Source organism: Geospiza fortis, unplaced genomic scaffold, assembly GCF_000277835.1.
Source record: "Geospiza fortis unplaced genomic scaffold, GeoFor_1.0 scaffold41, whole genome shotgun sequence".
NCBI classification, from domain to species: domain Eukaryota; kingdom Metazoa; phylum Chordata; class Aves; order Passeriformes; family Thraupidae; genus Geospiza; species Geospiza fortis.
This window is the reverse complement of record NW_005054299.1, coordinates 7567245-7594975: the sequence shown is the minus strand read 5'-3', so window position 1 is coordinate 7594975 and position 27731 is coordinate 7567245. Positions and strand designations below refer to the sequence as shown.

At 40.5% G+C, this 27731-nt stretch overlaps 2 protein-coding genes across 2 annotated transcripts in view; one reads left to right on the top strand and one right to left on the bottom strand.

Moving 5' to 3' along the window:
- Positions 1 to 10685, bottom strand: part of ABCG8 (ATP binding cassette subfamily G member 8) — a 12124-nt gene extending 1439 nt beyond the window's left edge. Inside the window, exons 1-11 of the mRNA XM_031060578.1 lie at positions 10620 to 10685; positions 9069 to 9173; positions 8170 to 8329; positions 6078 to 6316; positions 5538 to 5670; positions 4230 to 4499; positions 2223 to 2388; positions 2051 to 2134; positions 1548 to 1747; positions 1357 to 1433; positions 1 to 71 (exon numbers count right to left, since the gene is read on the bottom strand). The exon at positions 1 to 71 is cut by the window's left edge and continues 170 nt beyond it. Coding sequence (XP_030916438.1) covers positions 1 to 71; positions 1357 to 1433; positions 1548 to 1747; positions 2051 to 2134; positions 2223 to 2388; positions 4230 to 4499; positions 5538 to 5670; positions 6078 to 6316; positions 8170 to 8329; positions 9069 to 9173; positions 10620 to 10670 — 1556 coding nt within the window. The 5' untranslated portion in view covers positions 10671 to 10685. The remainder of the gene's footprint in view (positions 72 to 1356; positions 1434 to 1547; positions 1748 to 2050; positions 2135 to 2222; positions 2389 to 4229; positions 4500 to 5537; positions 5671 to 6077; positions 6317 to 8169; positions 8330 to 9068; positions 9174 to 10619) is intronic.
- Positions 10686 to 11138: 453 nt separating this feature from the next.
- On the top strand, positions 11139 to 27561 carry ABCG5 (ATP binding cassette subfamily G member 5). Its single transcript, XM_031060697.1, has 13 exons — positions 11139 to 11260; positions 11855 to 11976; positions 12428 to 12564; positions 12780 to 12878; positions 13818 to 13950; positions 15296 to 15435; positions 16695 to 16824; positions 19387 to 19600; positions 19855 to 20060; positions 20880 to 21018; positions 24080 to 24265; positions 25929 to 26047; positions 27161 to 27561. Exons 1-13 carry the CDS (start codon positions 11139 to 11141, stop codon positions 27337 to 27339), a joined length of 1926 nt encoding a protein of 641 aa, XP_030916557.1. The 3' UTR covers positions 27340 to 27561.
- The last annotated feature ends 170 nt before the right edge of the window (positions 27562 to 27731 follow it).

Here is a 27731-nt window from a genome sequence, read left to right as displayed (position 1 = left end):
TTTGCCAGCCAGTAGATGGGAATCCCATAAATTACAACAAAAATGCAGTGTTCTGGGAGCTCCCCCAGAATCTGTTTGGGAAGATGAAAAAGAAAATTTTAAAAAAAGAAAAAGGTGGATGATAATTACAAAAATACATGAGATGTGCCTTAATGTACTTGTGGACTGTTTATAAAAGCTATAGGAAATACTCCCTTAGAATGCAGTCATCTCCCTGTTAGGGCTTTGTTTGGACATGCAAAACCAATCCACAACAGAAACAAACCCTTGCTAATTTTTTCTCCTGCTGTGACAATGCCTAAAACTAATTGTTACAGCTTGTTTTGTTAAGAGTTTTGGGAGAGTCTAAGAACCCAACACACTTTTGCTGTGAACTGGTGTGCTTGATTACAGTAGTACTGTTAGTGACTCGTGGCAACTGAATGTTTTGTCCCAGTTTAGATGAAACTTGTGTGAGGTCAAATTTGAGACAGATTTGGCTGTTGGTCCCCTCACCACCTTGTCTCAAAGGCAGTCCAGGTAGCAACTTGAGTCATTGTAAAACAAAAGCATAACTGGGATTTTCTCAAATATCTGAAGAGGTATATAAGAGAGTATTAATTCTTCCAAAGAGAGTTGCTACTATCCTCTAATACTAAGGTTGTAACAAATTACATCGATTTCTCTGTGAATAATGTGCAATCTTTGTGACACAATGCAAAGAATTTTTTTCTCTGGCAACCACTAATAAGCATTTAAAATCCTGTGCAGAAATGGAAACCTAAATTACAGATGCCATGGCAGGCAGAACTCATCTAACATCACAAAAGAGGGATTATTCTTATTCTCGTGAAAAAGAGAATGCCGTTTTTTAAAAGTTGTAAATTTAGTTCTAGAAACTTTGGCTCTTTGTGCACGTAACACATTTTTTAGCTCAGACCAATGCAGGCCAAAACTGGAAATATCACAGCATTTTGTAATTTCTGTTTTACCTCTGCTTTAGCATTTGATACAAATGTTTTGTTTTACAGATCAAGATATGTAAGCAAACTTTCAGAGATGCTGCAGTGAATTAAATGGCAAGTATGTAAAATTGTCTAAACCTGGAAATCTGAGTCTGAGATTTCTCATGTTTTGGCCAAAGACTTTGGCTTTTCTGGGTGTGGGATCTCAGCCATGACTTATGGCAAAATTCTAAACTAGTTTGAGACCTAATCTATTAATACTAAGGAAGTGAGACTGATAGCCTTAGCTGGCAGACACAAAAGAACAAAGTCTGATATGAATGTGATTATTTATACAACAAAGCTTTGTTTTGCTTGTGTTTTTTAATGTTCAAGACAGCTGTTTGTATTTCCTGGCAACAAAACTGATTACCTTAGCAAAGAAGTATGGGCTAACAGAGTACATTCCACCTTCCAAGTCATGATAAAGCATTGCTCTTTCTGAATGACCTGCAGGGTAGGAACAAATACACTGGGTTGTATTAAGAAGCTTATTTTTTTCATAGATTTAAGAATTTTTTAATTTTGATTCCTTATAGCATTTACAAGAAGACTGACACTTACATTTGGCAATAACATCCAAAATTATTGTGAATGGGATAAGGGCACCTATCATGTACAGCAGTGCTGTTGTGTCACGAATAGAGAGTCCGTTTTTTTCATGGCCATAGTACAAAAATCCAATTAGTAATGACATAAGAAGGGCTTCACATCCATGGATTAGTAATCTTGAAAGATCTCTGAAGTCATTGGAGACCTGACGACTAGGAAAACAGCAATATTGACCATAAGATATAACACTTGCTAATGCCAGTTATATTCAGACACATAGCCCCAGCCAGTGTTCTAATCAGTTCCTGGAACTTGCTGGCTTTGGCAAGGACAGGAGTTGGGCTCCCTGTTTCTGTAAAGGGTTTTACCTAATCAAACCTATGAAGCACCTGTAGCCACCAAGTATTTCAGGTCTAACATGGTGAAAGCCTGAAGGAAGACAATTGGGGCGGGATGTTCTGTGCCTCTTTCTGATGATTTTAAATACAAATGGGCACAATACATAACAAGATTACCTTAATAATATTGTGAACTGCTTCAAGGCTCCTGGTAATTGATCATTTAAATGGTGAGGCATATTAATAACCTCTTCTGAATTCCTGCCCAAAAGAAAAAGAGGAAAAAAAATAGATTAGCAGAAGGTGTAGCTATTATTCCAGTTCTTCTCTATGACATTCTTTTCTTTACCTCTGCTTGATGACTGTGGTATCAGTGTTGTCTCCTTCAGTAGCTTTCCATAAGAAATCATCAAAATGTTTGACCTTTTCTAAGAACAAGTTGGCAAGAGTATTTGCTCTTTTTTGGCTTTCCATCTCCTTTTCTGCAGTCTGTTTATCAATACTGGTCAAGTCAACTGCAAGACATTACTTGATTTGAGTCCACGTGCTATAGAATAAATAACTTTATGATGTGTTTAGAATCAGGGATTTAATTGGGAGCAAACAGTCCAACCTGTGTACATTCATTAACTTACAACAGTTAAAACCATCAGTTATTTTAGATAATTAGAGATGAACAGATTGTTAGTGTGTATGTTTCTTACCTAGTCATTCAATGAATCACTGAGATATTACATAATTGCTTATTATAGTATTATAAACTACTATTTTAGATTTTTATAAATTTCACAGCACCCTGAGAACAGTGCTGAGAAAAAATAGTTTGAATTTCCTTCCTCTCATGTAGGCATTTACAGTCTTTTATGTGACTTTGACTTAAATCTTACAGAGGTGCCATAAACTTTATCTAAGGACAACACAGACATACCAATAATAGCTGACTTACCTTGCTTTTTTTTTTTTTATCTAAACTTACAGTAGTATTTTCCCATGCTGACCTTTGGTGTAGATTGACAATATCTGAAGTTTTACAGATTCTTTCTGAGAGAACTAGCACTGCACATTTCCTGACTCCTTGCACTGGGCTGATCATGTCTGCTCAGCCACTCTTAGGAAGAGTCCATCAGAAATTCTTTGCCTTCCCTTCTGCCTGGTTGCTTGATTCTCTGTCAGACATACAGCCAGCATCTCAGTGTTTCCATCAGCTGCTCCCTCTTGCTGTGGGGATGCCATCTTGTCCTATTTCCACAAGGATAAGTGGAAATAGAACAAGATGTCCTATTTCATCTTGTCCTATTGCTCTGCCATCCCGTCCTATTTCCACCTTCCTGCTGCCCATATTTCCTTTCTTTTCCTGTGGGTACTGACTCAGTGCACACCATTCAGTGATCTTCCCCTGTCTCTCTGCCCTCCCCACCCCCATGGCACAGGGTGTTGTCTCTGTAACCACAGGCTGGAGCTATGGGTTTCCCCAGGACTCCTCTGGTTCTCCATTCTTATCCAGGGGTGCTGCAAGCCTTCCCCAAGGCTGTGCTTGGCTCAGGACTGCTCTGAACCCTGATGGTAACAAAGGTCTTTTTGTGGGGCTTGACACCAAGGTTAACTTCCATTTATCTCTGCACAGCTGGCACTGCCTGCCACACAGGCACAGCTAAAGAGATAACTCCACAATCTGAGGTCTCTACCGGTCTTCTGGCCAACTTGAGTGCAAAGATCTAAGGGCTGGAATTGAACCAGCCTCTGTTAAGAGATTCCTGCCATTAGATTAACAGGGCAGATTCCTTTTCCACGTTGCAAAACCCAGAAAATGGATGGATTTGAAACCACATAAACTTTCTTTGAGGAGTAAAAAGATTGCTGATTTGGGTTGGGATTTTTCTCCCTTCCATTGTGCTCCTGTAGGGCAGCACTCCTTTTTCCCAGTACTTATTCCAGGTTTGTCTCAGACTAGGAGTTAGCTTCTGGGAAACAAACTTCTACATTTTCTTAATTGAGAAATCAGAGAACAGCCTACAGAAAGAAGTTGATCAGTTTATCTGTGTCTTTCCCAAAGAAGACGTTTCAACCAGCTAAAACATGGGGATAAGTATGCTAAACATGTTGACAAGTTACTGCATCTGGCACTGTTAGAAGGAGTGGTTTTAAAATTAGTTTTGTCCTCTTGTACCTCTTGTTTTTGCTACATTTCCTGTACTGACAAATAAGGATCCTATTAAAAAGTGAACTTCCTGCAGTATTGATTTGGGTTAGTTACAAGGAATTTCTGAGACAGTCATGGTCAATAAAAATCACCATTACCTAGCCACTTAGGAAAGCAAATGATTTCCCTTTTTTTATGACAGTGCTTGATACTGACCGTAAAAATCTGCAGGATTGCTGTACCTTGGGCAGGGATAGCCTAGTTCTGTGAAATACTGGACCATGTCTTTAGCTGTTCCACAGTAGGCAGTGAGTCCAGAAGTCATCAGAAGAACCAAATCAAACAGCTGGAAGATATCTGACCGGGGTTGATGAAGTGAAAGAAGAACCAATCTGTTTCCTCTGGCCAGTCTGGATAATGTTATCACAAGGTTATGTGCAGTAAAACTGTCCAGTCCAGATGTGGGTTCATCAAGTATGAGTATTCCTGCCAAAGACAGTAAGTTTAGCTGTGGGAAGCAGCACATGTGGTTTGGAAAATATGTTCTAAGTGAAATGGTGCTAGTGCATGAAATTTCACTCATTATTTTTAAATTTAGAGAAAATATATTTTTTTTTTACTTGAGTACAGCTATTCCTGTGCATCACTTCTTACAAAAGCAAAAACCTGCTTTCCCCATAACTACAGAAGTATAACTTTATACAAGCAAAAAGTTTTCAAATCCACTTCCTAGGGAAAAAGCTGATGGGGAATCCTGTTAGACAAGAGGCTCAGTCAAGGTTAGTGGTCCATTTGATACATACATGTAAGATCAGAGAGGGGATTCAATCCAGCAAAATCAGTTGTGGATTTAGCCTCATGTTTTGCTTCTGCTGAGGACAATGGAAGTTTCTATTTCACCTGCAACCTGAAGCCCTGTCCGTGAGTTGCACAAGACTGCAAAGACTGACTACAGTGAAGAAAATGACCTTTCCTGTTGATACTGCACATGTAAATGGGGGCTGTGTCAGAGGGAAGGAAAACAATCTCCATGTTAACATAAGCCAAAGTAACTTGTGGCATGTGGTCGGATAAAACCCAAACCTTATACTGATATGCACAAACCAGGGCACTGCTGTGAGAGTAACTTCAGGCAACTTTGAATAATCTTTGTGGTGGATGAAGGCTCCTGGGGGCTCTGCCTCTGTCTCCACTTTTCCACCGGCAAAGGTGACTGAAACAAAAGTGTGTCAGCTGCTGAAACATTCTGTTTACAGAATTATTCCTGTAATAATTACAGCACTATCTGTGATCAGCACTGATTGCAACTGAAGCAAATGGACCAGCAGCAGTCACTAACTGGGCTGTGGAAAGGCAGACAGAGGGTGTGGCAAGGCCGGTTAAGTGTCCCGAGTACGAACTTCTCCCGCTGCCCTAGGGGCAACTGAGTGTGTGGCTCTTCCCCGAAAGCTTCCATCTTCCCGTAGTGCTCCGTCATGCCCAGGTGGTGTGGGGTGTGCCCCAGAAGGTGCGAGTTGTGCTCACCCGGGTTATAGAGCAGCTGCACGCCGATGCTCACCCTGCGCCTCTCTCCCCCGGAGACGCCCCGCAGGTACTCGTTCCCCACCCGGGTGTTGGCGCATTGCCGCAGGCGGAGCTCTGCGATCACGTCTTCCACCTGCGGGGATCCGAGGGTGACAGGCGTCAAGCAAGAGTTCATTTGCACATTCGTGCATAGATACAACTGAAAATATGATTAATATGGTTAAAATTCATCTGGATATTTCTGTGGTAGAGACACTTGAAAACAAATCTTGATTTTAGAGGTAACATTAAAAAAGACTCAGCGATCAAAAATTTAGTTCGTCGTTCAGCCTCTCTAATGCTTTCTCTAGATTGTCATTTTTTATGAGCTTTGGAACAATTGCTGGTTTCTATCTTGAAAGATGAAAAAGGTTTATAATTCATAATCTACATAAAAAAAAGCCAGATTAGCTGTTCTGACTCCAAACACACAGGATCTCTTGGATAATTCCTGTCAGACGCATTTTTGACAACTTTCTTTTTTCCCAACAGCTTAATTACCCTTTTTTTCCTTTGTGAGTCTGAAAAAAACTTTGGAAGGCGCAGTTTGGCAACGAACAATAGTGTTTCTCTGACAGTCAGGTGGGGGAGCAGTCGGTCATCCTGCCTCACGTGTGCTATGCATTTCCTAACAAGCTGGGGAGTGGTGGGTTTGTTGTTGATCGTGACTTGACCAGACTTGATTTTGCCTCCATGATCCCGGCAGGTTATCACGTCAAGCAAGGATGTCTTTCCACCAGCTAGAAAAATAAAAATTGAAAATCAGTTTCCAAGGGATGGTTTTGAAAAGCAATCTTGTCACAGACAGAGATGTTAAAGAAAAAAAAAATTCTTCACCAACCCCTCCTAAAATTTTCCCAAAGTCACAGAGACAGGATGGTCTTCAAAGACAATACTGACTATAAGCTCCTGTTCAGGAAATCTCTCCCCTCTGGAATGGAGTATGTGGTTTGAACCCTTATCATTTCTCAAGAGAACTGGGTAGTTGGGCTTTGAGGATGGCTTCACGAGCACAAGAAGTGTCTCTTACCTGTTCAGTAAACTGTCTTTCACTTTTGAAACACGGGTCAAAGATGGTCCCACCCTGGCTGCAGGGCTGGTACCTGAAGGCTCAGCAAGAGCTTTCTTTGTGGAGGGATTTGTGAATTCAGAAACAGCACCTGGATCGGCTGAATGACTAAGGCATTGAATGATTATACAGACAATAAGAACATTAATCACGATTGAAATAAAAATTATTATGACTTGAATTAGACAAAAAGTCATTTAAATAATTAAGAAAAGCTGGTTCATACCCAGAGGTAAGAAAAGTAAAACAATGAAAACAAAACCTGATCTGGAGTTAAACAGCAAATGAATTTCTCCTTTTTGTTGTATGATTCTGTATGTAAACACACAGAACTCTCTTATGATTAGATGTCATTTATTTCCAGTCTCCCTGTTGAAAGATTAACTCCACACTTGCTTCTTAATACATACATCTTAAGAAAGAAACCCATCCATCTGTAAACCACGTATTGCTCTGTTTAAGAGTGACATATTGATTGCCATTGACAATGTGAAACCCATCAGCAGTTTAATCCATTTTACCAAGGCATTTGATGAAATAGATGATAAACAGCTTTTGAAAATAGTTTGACTAGTTTGCTGAAAGGGGTTTGTGCTCAGTGTATGTTGCCTTACAAAGGTGCTAGATCTATAACTCAGTATGTTATTTCATCACAAAGCTTTTCCTTTTATTATCAGGAGAATGAATCTCTAAGGTAAGCTTCACTTACATTAACAATATGTGCTAAGGAAAGATTCCCATGGCAATAGCAAAGAAAACTCTCATTTTTTAGGAATAAAGTTGAAACTTCTTTGGCAAATACATGCCTTGCCTTTGAGAGAGAGAATTTTCACTGAATCACTGAGACTCTAGTGGAGACACAGCATGACACTTTTCACCTCCCAAGTATGGCACTTTTTACTTCAGTTTAAAGGTCCTGTGTCTACTTCTTGTCCCCCTTGACCAGTCCCACCAGAAAATGGAAGGAAAAAACCAAACCCCAGTGTAATAAAGCAGTAACACCAGGCAGAAGAGGAACTGTCCTTTCTTCTCTGTAAGTTTCTATTAATTAACACAAATGCAATATTTTATCCTGTTAGAATTGTTTCAGTCCAAATGGAATTCCTGCTTATGGTTATGCAAGTTGGCACTGATCTTTCTTATGGGGTTTGCTTCATTTGTTTGCTATCTGAGTGTGGTCTGCAATTGGCCTGTTTTGAATCTGAGCCATGAAACTGATTCATGTCCAGCAGATCTGGGGCTGCCAGGCCCACTTGTACCAATACCTCGCTACACCTCAGGAAACAGAATGCAGATGTGCGCGGGCATAACAAAATTGGGTTTGAAAATAAATTTTAATTTTGCCCCCGCCAGCATTTTCTTTGTTTCCTTGTTCATCATGTCACTTAAAGAATGTATTTTACTGACACTCCAGTAGTTTTTTCTGAACTAGATTTTAACATCATAAAGACTGCAGAGTGTTGCTCTTGATTGTGTTCATTTTATCTGAAAACTGGCCATATAATGAAATGTGGTTGCTCTTACCAGTGGTTCCTATAATTGCAAGCATCTGACCACTTCTCACTTTTAGATTCAGATTTTGGATTACTGTCATATGGGAATGGGGATGATCTGATTTCCAGGTCCAGGGCATTTTCATCTGAGCAAGGTTCTCATACCAGGGAATCTGGGATGCTGTGTTAACCTAACAAAGAAGGAAACAAGTCCCTTCAATTCAAGCAATAAACTATTTAACAACAAATACCTTCAAAGTTACAATGTTACAAGCAAAGCATATGTTAAAATATTATTGTTCATCTTCAGAAATACATAGAAGGAAGTTGTTTTGCAGCCACCTATGCTTTCATACCTTTCTTCTTCTGTTAATCACTAAAACTCTCTGTGTCCTTTAGTTACTTCAGTAATTTATTACTATTGTTAATTTTAAATGTTTCAAACTTTAGATATAATTAGAAATTCAAGGAAACTGAAAATTGTGAAATCTTATTCAGATGCCATGGTGAGGAGGAGATGAAATATTTCACTGATTCATTGAAATCCTCTTTGTTAGTCATCTTCTCTTTATTCCCTTCCACATACTCGTTCTTGCCAGCAAGGGCTCCTTTCATCCTTAGCTGAATAGAAAGTCCCTCTGCTCCAGCCCTCAGAGGATTCATTTTGCTCAAGACTGAAACAAAGCAGGGCCTAGAAACAGATCTCTATTCCTGTCTTATCCCTTAACTTTACTAGATATATTTACAATACAGGGGTTAGTCTGCTGTCAGTATTGCAGCCAAGAGTGTGATTCTGCTCACAAACTGACTGTGCAACAGTTGTGTGATCTTTATCAACTTTATTTGGCATTTTAAATAGTCTGGGTATAGAAACAGGCATTGCTGGATATGCTTCCTGCTGAAGGGGGGTGTAAAAATGACAATTCTTACCTGGTAGTTGAGTTCTTTGACCTCCAGAACATTTGATTTTCCACTGTATGTGAAATAAAGACTGTTATCTTCTTCAGGGTGAAAAATACTATCCCGGGTCTTGGTCTGGAAAAGTTGTTAGGTGGATTACAACAGTTAATTACAATAACTAAAGGGCTGCTTAAGTCTTGAGTTCAGAAAAGATGAAGCACAAAGGGAAATGTATTTATGGGATGTAGCAGTATTATTGATGACTTACTGTAGTGCAAAAGTCTGAAGTGTTGAAATGAGTTATCAGTTCACACTCACTGTCAGTGTGAAAAGTACTTTGTTCTAGTGAGATGTATGAGGGCCAAACATGCTGTACTGTGCTCTTCTAGTTGCTTTCAGATTAAAAGGGAAAACTTTGAAAATGGAGATAAATGTCATGTCACTACAAAGAGATTAGACTTTTTTTGAGGAAAAAAGATGTACTACTTCAGCAGTATTAGTCTACTGAATCAAAATGGTGCATATTAATGAATAATTCAGTATTAGTCTACTGAATCAAAATCAATATTGTAATTGATGCATTTTGGCAGTTAAAAATGAAGGTTCACTGGAAGCATGTCCATTATTGAATTCCACATGGACTTGTTTCCTTGGAGGCTTTATGAACAAATAAAACACAGCCACTAGTGCAGTCTCTTTCTTCTCTTTTGTTTTTTAAGTTCACCATTTATCAGCTGGAACTTAATGTTCTGAGATAGCAGTTAAAATAACAAGAGCCTTTATAACTTAGCCCTTTAGCACACAGCTGCAATGATGAAGTCCTAGCTTTGGGTTGAGCTCTGTGTGCATGCCTGCAGTTTTCATTCCAGCCAGCCATATCTCTCCCACAGCTCTGTGCTTTTCCTGCTTGTCAGACTCCAAGCCTAGCCAAGGCAACTGTACCTGTTCCCTTTGTACAGACCCTACCCATGCCTGTGCTGTCTTTGGCAGAGGATGACCATGGTCTTTGCGTGCACCTCCTGCCCTCACAGCAAACAAGGCTGATTATTTTGTTCAGTCTAGATATACAGCAGAAAGCAGCATCACACCAAGCAGCCCGAGAAGCCCCAGGAAAGCCTTCCAAACTACTCCTGCTGCCAAAGCACTCTGAGCCCTTCATTATGCTGAACCTAGTTTTTGAAAACAGGTGCTCCCCAGCAAATGGGGGGATCCAGACTGAAGGCTTTCCTGGGAAAGCCAGTCCAGGATACGCTCAGAGGCTTTCTCCTCCATCCACACATTTGGAGACCCTCTCTCAGCTCCACCATGGTGGCACCTGAGCAGGGCTTGCATGGCACCAGCCTCATGCCCAGTGTGCTGCGGTGGGTGATGTGGCTGCTTGCTGCTCCCGTTTCGGAGTGGGAGCACCTCGGGGCTCACTGGCTGTGCCAGCCCGCTGCCAGGATGGATGGCTGCCTGCCTGCCTCTCCCAGCTCCCGGCAGGATGGCTCCTGCCTCTCCCCGCTCCCGGCCAGCGCTGCAGCCGCGGGACAGCCGAGCCCCTCGGATCCCTCTCCACATAGCCGAGCCCTCTCACATCACCTGCTTCCAGCTGGCATCGTCCAGAGAGACATTTTCAGTAGTTTCCTTCATGATGATGGTGGTGGTGGTGGAAGTTCTGGTTCCGTGCCGTGGTTTGACTGTCGTCTCTGGGAAAGCTGTGGAAATTCTTCTCCTGTTGGTTTGGAAAGCAGTCCTTTCCAGGCACCCTCACCGCAGCCCCATTTCTCCTGGCACGCTGCGTCTGACCCTGTGGACAGGGAAATGTTCCCCTCCTCTGGGACACTAATAGCTCAGGCTAAAGGTACATCAGATAGCGGCTTCAACTAATCACTGATCAGTTCTTCTCCGGAAAAAGAAAGAACAGGCAGCCCCTCTGTTTTCTTTGAGGTGGCAGGTGCCGGGGGCACCGACCTGCTGACCCCGGACAGCGGGAGCCGCCCCTGCGTGGTGCCGGGGGAGGCATGGTGGTGGCGGCAGTGACGGTGACGGTGGCGGTGGCAGGCAGCGGGCCAGCAGCGTGAGGGACGCAGGGAGGCTGCGGAGCCCCGGCACCCGAGGATGTCGGGCAGAGCGTCTCGCACCCTGGAGAAGAACGACAGCATCGGGCACGCAGGCAAGGAGATGGCTGGGGGGCAGCTCCCCAACAGCATCAGCGTCCAGGGTGTCTCCTACACCATCAGGTAGGACTGGGAGGGCGGGGTCCCTGCTCCAGCGCCGGGGGCTGCGGGAGCGGGGCTGGCGCTGTGGGCCGTGGGTTTGGCCGCAGCCCAGCCCGGTAGGAGTCATGGTGCCAGGCCCCCTCATGGTGCCGGGCCCGCCGCCTCAGGGCTGAGCCTCCGGAGCCCCACCGCATCCCCTTCACGCGTCTCTGAAGGATGAATTTAGTGATTTCCAAAAGTGCCCTTTCCCACTGCCTTTCTTGCCAGAGGGATAACACGAGGCCCTAAGGAAAGGGACGGGTGGATTAACGACTGGCAAACATCATCAGCAAATAAAGCCACAGTTCATGGCTGCCCTTTTGGTTGTAGTCCAAAAGCTTCTTAGCAATCATTCTGAAAAACGTGCTCAGACCTCGTTTTATCTTCCAGGTAATGCCAAGGTTGAAGCCTTAGGAGGGGAAAGGGCAAGGGGGAAAATACTTTAGTTTTTATTTTTCCATACTTTAAAATCCTTGCAGCTTGCATACCACATGCAAGTAGCTGTGAACCATTCAGTTGCTTTATGCAAAATTTTTACATATTCTCTAATTGTGTTGTTGGTGTTTGTTTTTCAAGAGAGCGTGTTGGCCCATGGTGGAACTCTTCTTTATATTGTAAAAAATGGACTCGGCAAATACTTAAGGATGTTTCATTTCACATAGAAAGTGGCCAGATTATGGGGATTTTAGGAAATTCTGGTAAGTTGTTCCAGTACTTTAAACAAAATAAGATCACAGTTAATACTGGTGACTTCCATAGCGACATGAACGTGACTGAGGTCTGTGTTTTAAATAAAGAAATTGTGGCTGATTTTAACTTCTGCTTTGTAAAAATGGTGCTTAGTTTTCAGAGTTCAGTCTTCTGTCATCTAACTAACAATTATAACTTCAATAACAGACAAGGTTACTTCAAAACTCAAGTGTTTCACTGCAAAGTGTGAATTTTTTTATTATTTAAATGCTAATTTACATTCTAGTTTCCCCATTTAGTTTCCCTTAATTAGCTGCATTTTCAGGCCCTATTATTTTAAAGTTATTGAGGAAAAAATCCAACTTTGTACTTTTTGGATGTGTCCATCCAAGTCAGGCTACCACTCTGGGAATGAATAAAATTCATCTCAGCACATGATTAATTTCTTTTGTTTGAAAGGATCTGGGAAAACAACACTTCTGGATGCAATATCAGGCAGACTGGGACATAAAGACAATTTCTTTGGTGAAGTGTATGTGAATGGACGTCAGCTGAAGAGGGAGCAGTTCAGAGATTGCTTCTCTTACGTGCCACAGGTTGATTTCTACATTTGTTTTTTGTCTACTGTGCTTCCTTTTGTGTAAAAAAAAGTTGCTAGTGTAATGGAGTAGTGTAATGTGAATGTGATTTTACTAGGAAATTTGGGACAAATCAGTTAATAAGCTGTATGAATGATTAGGCTTGCATGAAGGGGGACAAAATTTCAATTACTACGGGACTAACTCCTTCTTCCTCTTCACGTTTTTTTCAGAATGACACTTTGTTAACCTTTCTCACTGTACAGGAGTCTTTGACCTACACAGCTTTACTAACTCTTAAGAAATGCTCCAACAGCTCCATCAAAAAGAAGGTTTGTATTTTACAGTCTTCCACCAGAAAATCATACAGGATGTCATGTAATGTTTCCACCAGCAGCACTTTCCATCCATGGCTGTGGTTTATGTTTATGAAGTTTTGTAATCCTGATTCTGTAAATGAGGAGAGATCCCCCTGCTGAGGGGTAGCACACAAGCTCTCTGGTGGTCCCACCTCTTCAGGGGGCTTGTGCTGGTGCTCCAGGAAATCCCCATTATACTGGGACAGAACTCCCACCCCAAGCTGAAGCAGTTCCTACTGCAGGAGATGCTGGTCCTGCTATTGAGGTTAGTTCCCCTTCCCCAGAGGGGAGCCTCAGTTCTCTGGGGTATCTAGGTCCATGTGTGCTGGCAAGTCTCATGGACAGCACAGTTGATTTTGGCACCACTCTGTCTCATGTAGGATATCTCTCACTAACCACAACAGCTCAAAAAAGCACTGGTCTAACTAAGCCTCCTACAAGCTACTTTCTTGTTGAAATTGGTGTGTTTCAGATTTACTTAAAGGACTCTTTTTGAATTCTATTTAAAGTAAAATTGATATTCCTGACCAGAGGGTCTTGCTTTCTGTCTTCTCTCTTCCCCAGTCTCCCACTCAGTACTTTATACTTTTCCAGAATTGATGTGCTTCCTGCTCCCTGATTTTGGAAGCCAGAGCAGCACATTATGCTCCATACCTTAACTTCTAGTCACCTCTGAACTCTTAATCTCTTAATGTCAAGTGAGGCTAAAATTTACTCATTTCAGAATGTATTAAATGTAATGTATTAAAAATAAGCAAATAGAAATTAGACCAGATACCATCTAACTAGAATGGATGCAAGCAGGATATTGGTAAAGCTGTAACTTAAAATTATGTCCTTTTTTTTCCTGTTTTTTTGCCACTGCACACAGGTATCTGAGTTTAGTGTTTTGAAATTGTAATTATTTTTTAGGTCGATGCAGTTATGACTGAGCTGAGTCTCAGCCACATTGCTGACAAAATAATTGGAAGCCGGAATGTCGTAGGAATTTCTGGGGGTGAGAGGCGTCGGGTATCAGTTGCAGCCCAGCTTTTACAAGATCCCAGTAAGTATCACTGCATGGATTTTCAAAATAAAACAAGGCTGCGTCACTTTGGGCTCCTACCACGGGCCTCTGTAAACCGCTTTAAAATACAAAAGCATTTGCATTCTTTAATTCAGCAGAAGCCAGTCGGGTGATGACAGGAAAGAATAAGCAGCAACTGAGGTCAGCCATTCATCTGTTAGTTGATCTTGGAAAGCAGACAAATTAAAAATCTTAGGGACTGAACATAGGTTTAGACTTGGATTTATCCATTTTAAGTCTTTCTGGGTTCACTCTTCCCAAATGTTGGCTGTGGCCCATTAATTTATCATTTTTGAGTACATTAGAGCCATACACGTGCAAGCACTGAGCCTTGTAGTGGAGTAGCTGCCCTTGATCTGTGTTCGTGTGAGTGCCATGTATATTCCAGTGCCAAAAAAATTCCAGTGAAAGGAAATCAAAGCTGACTAACTATGGAAGGACTATCCATGGGAAAAATTTTGTCAGTTTTGACAGAGTTTCTTGAAGGTGCCAGAATCTCACGGAGTGGATGTACAGCATGTATTTATTGGATGCTGGAGTCCTTGTAACCATGTGGATGTGCTACAACTGCATATTAGGCAGGAAGGAGCTTAAATAGCACGAGGTACATGCCTGATACTGGTGACTCCTGGGGTGTGGCTGCTGCTCAGGAGCTCACTAAACTCTACAGTAAACACTACAGTAATTCTGTGTAGATAAACCTGGAGAGAAAACTCTCCTCCCCTCGTACCCTGATCAAGGCTGGACTACCCTCTTCTGTGCTATGTGTCATCTCTATAAAAATAATGGATTTGATGATAAGTTTTTTCCATTTCATGTGCAATAAAATAATGGAGAAAAGGCAGTAACATCTGCTTCAATCTATGGAATTGCATCTGCTGTGTTTTAACAATTCTTGGTTTGTTCATAACAAATTCTATGTGTATATATAAATTTAATTCAGAATATATAACTCTTTGCTAATTTTGTCGCTTATGTTTGCGGTTTTGTAAATGCTGAAATTTATCTTTACTGTTCTTGAAAGCAGATGTATCCATCGAAACTATTTTGGTAATTTTCAGATTTCATATGAATTTAGAAGAAGTATTATGCTCTGAAGTATTTTTTAATGTCCTTATTCCTAGTCATTGAAACAGAACCACTGAAACTAAATAAAACTGAAAGATCCCGTCATGGCAATATCTGTGCATACCCTGCTTTATGTGTGGAACTTCACCTGCAAAGTCATTTCTATGTTATTTGCCAAATTAGCTTTAAGGGCAGAAGCTACGCCATTTGCTCCTCATTTACCTGAATTTTAAAGCTATTCCTTGTCGTTTGACAGAGGTCATGCTCCTTGATGAACCAACCACAGGGCTGGACTGCCTGACTGCAAACCAGCTTGTCTTGCTTCTCTCAGAGCTTGCACACAGAGACAGGATTGTGATCCTTACAATCCATCAGCCTCGCTCAGAACTTTTCAAGGTAGATGATACCTACTCACTATCGGCTTTTCCACCTGACCTTTTAGTACTTAGGTTCTTTTCTGGATGGAAGTACAAGATCCACTATAGCTACCTCTTTTCCTCTCCTTTGCTTAATTAGAGGCTTCTCTTGAACTTTGCAGCTTTGGTCTTGTCCCAGTCACAGGGCACTTAGGGACACACATTGCCCTGTGAAAATAGTATGGAGTCTGACTGTGTGCCTAACACTTGTGTTATGCAACTGCCCAAACCAAAACCACTGGGAGATGTCATGACAAGGCATGTGGGTACACCTTGGTTGTGTGGTGGGACAGTCCTGCCTTGCAGGGTTTGTGCTGGGGAGAGCATTTCTCTCTTCCCATTACTGTTTCTCACTTTGCTGTTATCCACCACCTGCCACACAAATGCAAAACTCCTCTTCCCTGGCTGACCGAATGGAGTGCAAATGGTTGTGGAGCCAGAGGGGAGCAACAGTGTTTCACTGGACTGAAAGCAGCCCTGGTGTCTTGAGAACATGGGTGGATCATAGCTGGTGGGAACCATGTCCTGGCAAATGTTCACTTGAGAGCGGTGCTGTTAGAGTCCTTAAGCACTTCAGGAAAATCTTGCCAACAATTTGGGGGGTTTTACAGACTGGGGCTATCAAGCACCAAAGGGGGTCAGTCTGGAAGTGAAGGTGCATTAGAAGTGAAGTCAGAAAGCCACATCTCTTTTTGTGGATTACCTCTGTATGCTGTTGTCATTGACAGTTTGGAGAACCACTAGAGCTTAAAGATGTGTCATTTTGCATAACCACCAATGAGAGGAGTGAAAGAAAGGACAAATGTCTTTTGGGAGAAATACAGTAAGGAAGTTTGAATGTGTCAAAACTATTTTTCTCATCAAAGCCTTTCTATTACCAAGACAGTAGCTGTACTCAAGAATGAATGCACTCCTGTTCGGATCACTGTGGTGACTGGTGACAGGACCTGAGGGAATGGCCTGAAGTGTGACAGGGGAGGTTTACGTTGGATCTTAGAAAAAGATTCTTCACACAGAGGGTGGTTGGGAACAGGCTCCCCAGGGAAGTGGCCACAACATCAAGTCTGACAGAGTTCAAGAAGCTTTTGGACAATGCTCTCAGGCACATGGTGTGATTCTTGGGGTGTCTTATGCAGGGCCAGGAGTTGGACTTCAGATGATCCTGATGGATTCCTTCCAAGTCAGTATATTCTGTGATTCTTAGTACATACAGCTAACATATTAATTTTCTCCCAACAGTTATTTGATAAAATAGCCATCATGAGCTTTGGAGAAATGGTTTTCTGTGGGAACCCTATGGAAATGATCTCATTTTTTAGTGACTGTGGCTATTCTTGTCCTGAACAATCAAACCCTTTTGACTTCTATGGTAAGTTTGTCTAAGTTGTTTTGGTAAAACAATTTGGTTTTTTCCCAAGTTAAAGTTTTTCCAGAGATAGAAATGTATTTGAATTCTGCTCCAACTTTTTAATTGTTTTCAGCTCAGAGAGGGGGCTGGTCCCATGTCATTCCTAATGACTCCATAAAATAGCCATATTTGCAGTAAAGGAGTAAACTACAACTAAAAAAAGAATCTCAGCTTCATGAAACCTGTGGATTCCTGATGGCATTTCGCTATGGGCATGCACTGGATGTTGGAAAATTATTTTGATTCCAAAATTGTGGAAAATCCCATGCTCCTCCAGACTCTGTGATGCCAAACAGCTTAAAAGTGTTGTGTGGAGGGAAGGATGTAGAATAAATATGGGATGACTTCGGGCATCAATTTCCAGCAATTCTAAGTCTGAGGTTTCTGAAAGTTTTGGGGAGTTGCTAATACCAGGGTGAACAACTGGAACAAAATGTGTGCTTCAGGAGATGATGATAGCAAGGTAATTATAACTGTTGGCATAAGCTGGAGAGTATTGTTTTACCAATTCAGGATGAAAAAAGAAGGGTCAGCAGGAGATTTTGGAAATGAGACTTGGTTTTGCTGCAGGACATCCATGTCTCTCATCCATGCAGGCACAGGTTTGAAGAGAATGTGGATGTGTTTGTACATGTACAGATATGCAGCCATGTACATAACTCTATTTAAATCCAATGTGTTAGGTTAATTTCTGGCAGTACTGGCTGAGCACTAACCAGAGAATTTGGCCAATTCAAAAAGCTGCATTCAGAGCAGGCAGTGTTTTCTATTGTCTACATGGCATTCTAAATTCAGGGAGAAGAGAGGATGGTTGTTGACATGAAGCTGGAATGGGATAAAGCTGAAAATACTGGTATGACAGTGAGGATAATTTTGCCTTCATGAATTTGAATAGTCTTGAAAAGCATAGATGATTTGAGATTTAGACCCACTTTTAAAAAAGCTTGGTAAAGAGAGTACTGCATTCTTCAAATGTCAACCTTTGAATGTGACAAGAAAGGAAAAAAATACAGATTAGAGCAAAGAATCATCAGAATATTTAGTCTTTTGAAAATTGGTAGTTTATATTTTTTTTTGTGTGATTTGATGTGAATGAAGGGACAGATTCTGATATCATTTACACCAGCAACAGAGGAAAATATATCCTATGTATTGAGTGTGGATTATATTGCTGAACTGTCACATGTTTGTAAAAAGTACTAATGCATGGTAGGCATTAGCTAGTTGGTCTAGTTAGCAGTCAGTGTTACAATTCTTTTCAAGCTCACCCACTTGCCATTTATTTCCTGTGTGACTTCCAGCAAGTCTCACTGGCCAAGTTTTAAAAAGTGTTTCTGCCTTTCGGATGTTCACGTTTGTAAAAGCAAAGGCTTCATTTTGGATGTGTGTACCATTAAAGACAATTCTGCAGAATTCCAGCTTTTAGAACACCAGGGAACTATTCATAAACCTAATTCAGATTTTAAGGAAACTTAAGAATCTTGGACAAGACCTTCTTTTGTTGAATTTGCATTTTGAAGTTGAACAGAGCATTGCAAAACTGAAATCTAAGGATGAGAGAAACCTTAGAAATAAATAACTGATGAAGACATCTTACCAGATGTAGAAGAGTAATATAAAATCGGGTAAGAACAAATATGGCAGAGAACAACAATCCAGTTTTCAAAACCTTGGCTAATTCATTGCTGTTAGGGAAAAGGGAAATTTCTAAGGCGTTTTAGACTATTATTGAATCTGTTTGACTTGTAAAAATGGAGCACACAAATTTCCCATCTGCCAGCAAAAGAATTGCTTGTGCCAGGAGTATGTTTAGGTGGGCTTATTAGAAAGGAACATTAACTCTGTGAAATAGTTACCTTTCCTGAGTTCCATGGCAGTCTGTTTTACTTCCTTCAGCTTGGGCTGAGCCTGCTAGGGGAATTTGGCCAGCTGAACATTCCCTGACTTCACATTAAAAGTATGTCTGCAAAGGAGGTAGGTGAAACCCAGTGCAACAATGCATTAGCAGCTCAAGGAGAGAAGAGCATTGTCTCTACAGTGTGAGTTCACACTAAGCAAAAAATAAAGCTCCATAGTTATGGAGGAGTGGGCAGAGGACAAGGGGGAGCCATGGAGCCACGTCTGAGCATTTGCCTGAAAACCTGAGAAGTATATGACCAGATAAGTCGTCTCTTCATCTTCATAAATGTTCACTCTCTGGTGCTTTGTCTTGCTCTCTGCAGCTCTGTACTGTGCAAGGAGAGTGCTAAAGGTCTGACCAGCACAGTGCTTGAGCCTTGCATTTCCAGATTAAGGACCTGAACTGCAGGGTCCTACAGAGGTCACAAAACACAGATTTCTTGTGGCTGCAGTTAATTAATTTCTGCTGCATCTAACAGAAGGGACAAAGAGGCCTTGAATACTTTCAATTGACCTTTTCATCTTTGCATATTTTAGAATGGAGACAAGAAGTTAGTTGCACAGGGAAAAAGGTATGAAGGGAAAGTGAAGTGTATATAGAGTAAAAGCTTTGTCATTTCACAGTGGATCTGACATCTGTGGACACCCGAAGCAAGGAACACGAACTCGAAACCTACAGTAGAGTTCAGGAATTTGTATCAGCCTATAGAAACTCAGAGATCTTTAGCAAAGTACTGGCAGCCATTGAAAACACAAAGTATATGAAGGAGCTGCCACCAATACCATTCAAAAACAAAGACTCACCCAGTGGCTTTGACCAAATACTGATTCTTTTACGGTAAGACTTCCCCCGCCCTTCTTTTTAAAGCAATTATTTTTTCCTTCTCCGCTAATCTTTCAGGTTTCCTCTCCATGTATTGATGCACTTCCTTGGTTACTTGATCTCCCACTGTACTTGTCCCTTGTCTTTTTTAATATATTAGCTCTTTGTGGGCATTGTGTGTCTAAGATTTGTTCAAAACTTAATACCCTACCAACACGTGTTCTGTTGTAGCTAACAAGCCTTTTGTCGTTGTTTTGTTTCATTATCAGGAGAACAACAAGAAATCTCTCCAGAGATAAGATAGGCATCATCATGCGTCTCCTGCAGAACCTGCTGTTTGGCTTGTTTGTAGCTGTTTTCCTTCTTAGGCTAAGGAATGACCTGGCCCAGGGAGCTGTGCAGGACCGTGTGGGGCTTATCTACCAGTGTGTGAGTGCCCCCCCCTACACAGGGATGCTCAATGCTGTGACCCTGTGTGAGTGTCTGTCTGTCCTACATGCAGCAGCAGGTGCTGCTGCCACTCTGTCTTAAATAAGAAAAAGTCTTTCTTGAAGATAGTAATTTATAAGATCTTCACTGGTCTAGGTAATGTCAGAGTTGATACAGAAGCGCAACATTCAATGGAATTTAAGGGAATATGCCCCAATCCCTGCCTTTCTTTTTTACAGCTGGCCTGTCTATGAAGGCTTTTTTCTAAACTGTGCAAAAGATCTCCCTGCGTGTAGCATTTTATAGGCAAGACAAAGTCTAGGTCTAGGTAATCTCTAAGTGAGCTCAAAACCAGACACGTGGAAAAGATGGAAATACAAACCAGCTTTGACAGCAATTAAGCATAATTGGATTTATGAGTATTACAGGATAATTACATTTTTTAAAGGATTTTTCCTCTTATAGGTGCCATACTGAAAGCAATAGTAGTGTTTCTATTTGCAGCCTTAAAAACTATTCATGCAGAGAGCATACACTGCTGTCATCAGCTTGAAATCAGAGCACCTCAGTAAATTGACCAGTGACAGCGGTTTTCTCATGTCCTTAATTTGTATATGCAAAAAGGGAAGGCTGTCCTGCATACTGATAAGTTAGGCCTCTTTCCTTAAGTCTACCAATGTTTGCAATCTGCAGGGAGCATGTTTTGCATTTACAGTAGGGGGAAAAGGGATCAGAGTGGTTTATGCAGAATGTTTGTGATATATTCTCAAAGTTGTCCTTGTGCTTCAGATAATTTGTGCTAACAACAAGTCTTGCTCTTTCTGTTTAATGATAATTTACTTCATTTTTTACATATTTTATTCAGTCCCACCTCTACGTGCTATCAGTGACCAAGAAAGTAAAGATGGCCTGTATAAGAAATGGCAAATGCTTGTGGCTTATATAGTCCATTTCCTGCCCTTCAGTATCATCAGTGTGGCCATTTTCAGCACCTTCATGTACTGGTAAGCTTTTGGACCATCTGTTGGGTTGTCATTTGGTTTTTGTTACCAGTGTCAGTTAACATGTCACCAAAAGGCCTCCTGGCATGGCTTCCTGCTGTTGTCTCTCAAAATGATCACACAGAAAGCATAAGGAAAGATGACACAAATTTAGCCCTTCTCTTTCAGGCAGAGCTGAGAACATTTCCCCAGTAAGTAAATTACCAGTTCTTTAGGTAACTTGGAAAGTTTTAATGGACCTGGAGGAGTTATCATACTTTTGTCATATTGAAAGCAGGAAGTGTCATTTTACATTGTATTTAGAAAGACAGGAACTAAGAACAAAAAAACAAACAAACAAAAAAACCCCAAAAAAAAAAAAAAAAAAAACAACAAAAAAAAAAAAAAAAAAAAGAAAAGAAAACCACCAAACAACCAAAAAAACCCAAAAACCCCAAATTAAACAAAAAAAAACCCAAATTGAGGATGTCAGCTGTAGGTACATGACAGTAACAAAACTTTTTATTTCCTGGGACGTTGGGGTTTAGCTACAGGATATGCAAGTGATGAAATCCGGATCCCTTTCTTATACCCTCCAGAGAAAAGCACAAATTTCTGTCCTTCAATCTTTCCTTTTCTAATGTTGAGAGACGTCTAGTGCACCAAAGTTAATTTTAGTTTTCCTGGGACAGTTGCAATTATTTGGCAGTCTGTAGTAAAATATGTACAAGTGATGAGCAGGTTTGGTTTGTGTTGTGGATGGATGTTCTCTGATGAGCTGTTCCAAAGTGATAAGTGGATACACCCTCATAAAAGAGCTAAAGTGCAGAAGCCATTCTGCTGTAGCTGTGCATGTTAGTGCTCTTACTTTCCAGTAAGATGGATGGAAAATGGATATAGTAGAACTACAGAAAATTGCTTGGACTTTTGAAGCAGAATTTCTGCACAGGGAATTTTGTAGCAATTTTCCCCCATCTGGAAAAACTCAGAAAAAAAGGATGACTATTCCCTTCTTCCTTCTGGTCTATAGTGGACAATGAGGGGCCATGCTCAGCATTTACTTAATTCTTTCCATTTGAAATCTCAATGAAAAGATAACATCCCTGAGAGGAAGATTTCTGCTCTTCCAGGTGTGAGGACTTGCATGCATGGGCAGGTTGTTTTGTAGTTTGGTGTGGGTATGAAAAGTAGCCACCTTTATCCCCTTATCTACCTGGGCTTTTATTTCTGCAAGATGTCAGTGCTACCTGCTGAGGCAGGGCTCCCTGAGAAGTCTTTTTTTTACAGAGAGACAGACAGAAATTACTCTTCCTTCCACTAAATGCTGTGCTGACCTTCTGTTTGTGACTGCTGCCAAGAAAACAGCCATTTGGCAAGCAGCTGTCCAGGCTCCATGACTCTCTCAACTCCGTAACAAACAGGGAATCCACATGGGCAGAGACTTTGCCCCTGTGTTTTGGCTGGCTCAAACACAACCAACAATAAATAGTGAGGCTCCAGTTAATGGATAATATTTACAGGTATTATCTTTCCAATATTGCAGTTGTTTGGAAGCCATCAGGGATTTGTCAAAGTGATTTCACAATGCTCTTAGACCTCTCAGGGCAAGCAGTTTCTGGATGAAATTTTGGCAGTTGTTATGCAGGATTGAACTTTCCCAAATGGACGAACTTTTTGAGAGGCTTTGACAGCCTCTGGCATGTGTTCTTACAAGCCGTTTCTTGTAGAGTTTGTGTTTGTGGAGGCAGCCAGTTGGGTCAGGCAGACCCAAATTCTGACCTGATCAGACAAAAGGCAGGTTTGGCCAAGTTCAAAGAGAGCCTCTTTTGCAATCAAGTGAATGTCCTGTCTATGCAGATTTTCCTAGCTGAAGATACCTCTGGGAAATCTAACAGTTCACATCATGTTGTTATTCTGTTGCTGTAATATACTCTCTTTGGGCTGCTTTTTTTTTCTTTTTTTAGGCTTTCTTCTGTTCTATTCATATTAACTAGTTAACTAGCCTGTGTCTGCATATCCCTGTGTAAAGTATTAGAGTGGCTCAGAGGTGATAGTTTTCTGGTAGGACTTTGGAAAGCTGTTTCTTCTGCACCAGTCTGTACTTAAAAGTTGTTAAACACCTGCTACCTCACTGAGTGTTTAATACTGGAAGGGTCAATGTTCATTTATCTATTTATAAAATATTCTGGTGTTACAAGAAACACTACAGGAAAGCCTATGAGAAAATTGATACTTCTGTTTTAAGACCATATTTGAACATAGTGAATAAAAAAAAAAAATAGGGTCTTGCACTGAGCAACAAAAAAAGAAAATTAAATGTCAGATTGCTGCTTGTGAGCTAAGCAAAGCATGCAATGTGCACCTAGTGTGAGGCAATTTTAGTACGAGGTATTTTGGAAAAAGAGTAATGTGTCACAGTGTAATAAAGGGTTTTGTCATCTGTCACATACACTATAAGGCTGAATTAAGTTTGTCAAGCAATTGCAAGCTTTTCTTAACTTTTTAATCTTGAGTGTAGATTGAGAGGACTCTCTCCCTTGGGTTAAAAAGGAGAAGACTGAGAACAGCATGTTGCATTAAAGAACTCAGGAGTATGGGGGAAATTGCATTGGTGTGAATTACATGGGTGGTGAATTCAATTAGTTTTCCATTTAATTGAATATATCCATGCTTATGTTTGCTTGCACATTATCAGAAGTGCAGGTTAATTACCTGCATAAAGATGTGACTTATAGGAATGATTCCCACTGCAAAGACTTTACAAGAAGCAGCAGGTTAGTTTAAGGAAGAGAAAAGCCATGGTGATTGTCTCGAAAAAACCTGGGTTTCTACAAGAATTACGCCTTTGCATAACCCTCTTCAATCTAGATGGAGAAAAACTCATGTATCTGCACTTACATAGTGATAGTAACTGGATGTCCTTTGTGTTAAGATTCCAAATAATATACTAAGGATTAAGGCATAAACTCTTCACCTAAGAGGTATAACTGCAAAAAACACAAATAGAAACAAAAGTAAAAGCTACTTTTCAAGTTTACTACCCAAACATTGTTTTTTAACTGTTCTTTTGCTCATCTTTGTACAGGACTGTAGGATTGTATCCTGATGCTTCCAGATTTGGAATTTTCTTTGCTGTTGTCCTAGCATCTCACATGATTGGTGAACTAATAACTCTTCTTATACTTGGCATGGTTCAAGACCCAAATATAGTCCAGAGTGGCATTGTGCTACTTAATTCAGCTGGTGTGATAGTGGGAACAGGACTAGTAAGGTAGGAAAAAAATCTTACTTTGTTACAGTGTTGCTGTTAACACTGATGTGGAAGAGTTTCTAAAATAATTGGTTTTGCAGAAATCCAGTAATGCACAGGTAGCAAGAATAATGCAGTAATGCACAGGAAAAGCAAGAGCAGCTGTGCTCCTTCAGAAGCAGAACTACCTAATCTTGTTGGGCCTTGTACTAAACACAAAACCAGACACTCAGTATCTTTAGATATCAACAAAGATATTGAAGATTTCCCCCAGTTTTTGCAAATACATTTTAGATAAAACTGAAAAATTAATCTCTATCAGCTCATCTGAATTCTTTTATTGATGCTGACATGATAATGTGAAATGCTGTCCTTGTTAAAGGAGCCTACCAAAAATCCCTGTTCCTACATCTTTTAGTGGCTGCTGGAACTTATGACATTAAACACTGGTAATGCTGGTTTAAAAAAGCAGCTGCTCTCAACTATCTTACTAGTATTATTATCCAGTTCAGCCAGTAAATTTTTCAGTCCCCTTTTCTACCTGTTCAGACTGAAATCTATAAAAATTATTGAGTAGCGTAATATGCAGGAAAATCGTGATCTGCTTGCTCTGTTACTGTGCAAATAGATGGGTTTGTGTTTTCATTGTGTGAAGTTTGAACAGTTTTCCCCTTGTATTTGTCAATACTGAAATTACTGGGGTTTTTGAGGGACATACCAGAATAAATGTGTAATTGTTAAAAGCAGTTTTCCTAAGATATTGAGCAAGTAGGATATGTTTACCTGAGACCCTCCCAATGAAAATGAAGTAAGCCTAACAACACATGGTGTTGTCCTCAAGAAAACCATCTGAATCTTCACAAAGTTGATGATGCTTTGTCTCTTTACAGTAGATCTCAGCTCATACTTACAATATAAAGCTAGGTTAATGTCTAATTATTTAGTCCCTGCATAATTTCAGGAAGATGTGTACTTATAGTGAAAGACATTTATTCCTGTTACCGTAGTCTAATGCCTTAATGATAACTTAAAAGCATTAGAGTGGTTTCTAACCTTAATTTACAGCACAGACTTTGCTCATTAATATTATAAATCTTTTTGATTGATCTTCATAAGCAATGAAGGACATTAAAAATAGCATTGAGACTTAGGCTGCAGGGTTTTTTCCCTGTTTTGTTTTTTGTTGTTGTTGAATTATAAGTCTTGAAGTATGTTAGATGCTGAAATTGCCGTCTTATTGAATGTTTCTTCTCCTTATTTTGCTTCATTTTTGCTTTGTTATTACTGGGGCAATGAATTCCTATTCAGTATTACTTGGTTTTGAAGATGGAGGGAGGGATGATGGTTTCTTACTTGGAAAGCAAGTCATTTTTGCAAGTAAGGTTTATATTGGGTCTTGTCATTTTCAGTTTATCACTGCCATGTGAACAGCAAACAACCACAGAATTCTTTGTGACTGTTCATAACCAAGTCAGGGCTGAATGTTGTGACACTGTACCAAAATCAGGGACAGCCTTCATGGTTGTCTCATCATTTAGCCCTAAAATTGGACTTTATGTTTGAAAACCCTGCAGGTAGAGACAAGAACTGTTTGTGTCACAGGTTACAAACAATGAGAGCTTGTTTTAATTTGGGGTCACTTAGTATGTAGCAAAAGCCAGCTTAACCTCTCTGTTTCTTTAAGGACCATTGAAGAAATGCCAAAACCTTTGAAACTACTTAGTTTTCTTACATTTCAAAGATACAGCAGTGAAGTCCTTGTAGTCAATGAATTTTATGGCTTAAACTTCACATGTGGTAAGTGTTCAAAAAAAAGTTCATTATAAATAATTTTAATGAGATGTTGATGCTTATTTTCCTTCTTTGTACATGTGTCCTGATAAAATAAAGGTAACTTTTGAGTTTCTAAAAAGAACTTACTAATTAGTGAAGAGTATAATGCCACATCAGCAAGCTAGAGCAGAATTTGGTTCTTTTGTTCCAGCCATTTCTCATTCTTCCAGTTCTTCCATCTTCCTCGTTTTCACCTCTTATCACCTCTTTGGAGGAATTTTGGAAGCTAAGTTTTACAGGCTGGAATTAACTTTTTTTTGTGCAATGTTACACAAATAGAACATCAAGAAAATGGCACAATCTAAGATCAAATATCAGTGGAGGGAGTATTGAGAGGTAACAAACAGCTGACCAGGTGTCTCCTCTAATACTAGAGAGGCTTCAGTTCAAATGTGTTTCCATGGTATTTACTGAGCAGCTTGGGTCTGTCAGGCTGTGCTTTGCTGGTTTTGAGCAAGACAACCTGCAAAACAAGAGAATCAGTCACGGTTGGCAGGGTTAGGAGCTAATACAGATTAGTGGGGTAAAACTTACAGCTTGGAACCTACCCTAAGATATTTGGGGTGTTGTAGCCAGGTGTCTGTGCTCCTCTCCAAGGCTACATATTTTTATCCATTAATCTCTCCTGCACCTCTTTATTACAAGATCAACAACTGTTAGAAAATGAATCCATGACTATTAGTACCATTTTTAATGTGCCCTTCAGTCAGTCACCATTTCTTGCATTTTGGAACCCTCAACACATATGAACACAGTAACTCCACCACATGGGGCCACTTGCTTCTTGATGCCACTCCAGATAACGTCTGAAAAGCCATAAATCTTTGTTTGGCTTGAACAAAAGAGAGAGCTCCTAGTGACCATTTGTTCTTCCCTTCAAAAAGTATGTCATGGATTAACCACAGAAACACAGGGCTTGTCTGGTTTTATTCCATGGTGATGAGAAATACGGCTGTGGGTATGGTTCTTCATGGAAGTGATGTCAGAAAGAGGTGTATTTAAGGCATGAGTTAAAGATTGGAGTCTGAGTTTTAATTTTACTGATTTACCTACTAAAGAAATTGTTTCTTTTGACAGGTGGAGCCAACAGTTCCACTGCAAATAATGCTGCATGTGATCTCTCTCAAGGCATCCGGTTCATTGAAGAAAACTATCCCGGGGCATTGTCCCGGTTCACAGCTGATTTCCTCATACTCTATGCTTTCATACCGGTACTTGCCATTATTGCAATTCTGTGCTTCAAATTAAGAGAGAATTACTGACTGACCATGACAAAGTAGCAATTCCAACAGTCTCTCATACTATACTTCTAGCTATATTATGGTTGAAGGCTTAAATTGTTGGATTTTAGATAGAATTTAAATGATTACACATATAAAACCACATTCATCTTCTCATGTTTGTTTTCACCTTGAAAACCAATGTTCTCTTAAGAGTCTGAATGACTCCTGATATTGGTATCCCCCATCCCTTTCTTCTGGTTGATTTCCAGATCAGCCATAATCAACAGTATTTCATGTTTTAAAGGGCTTTCTGATTTAATGTAGTCAGCTATTGCTGACAATTTTTAACAATGTAGCAATGGTGCTCTAATTTTTCCCCACTGTTTTGTTTTTTAACCACTACTAGTAAGTAGAGGGGTCCAGCTGCTCCC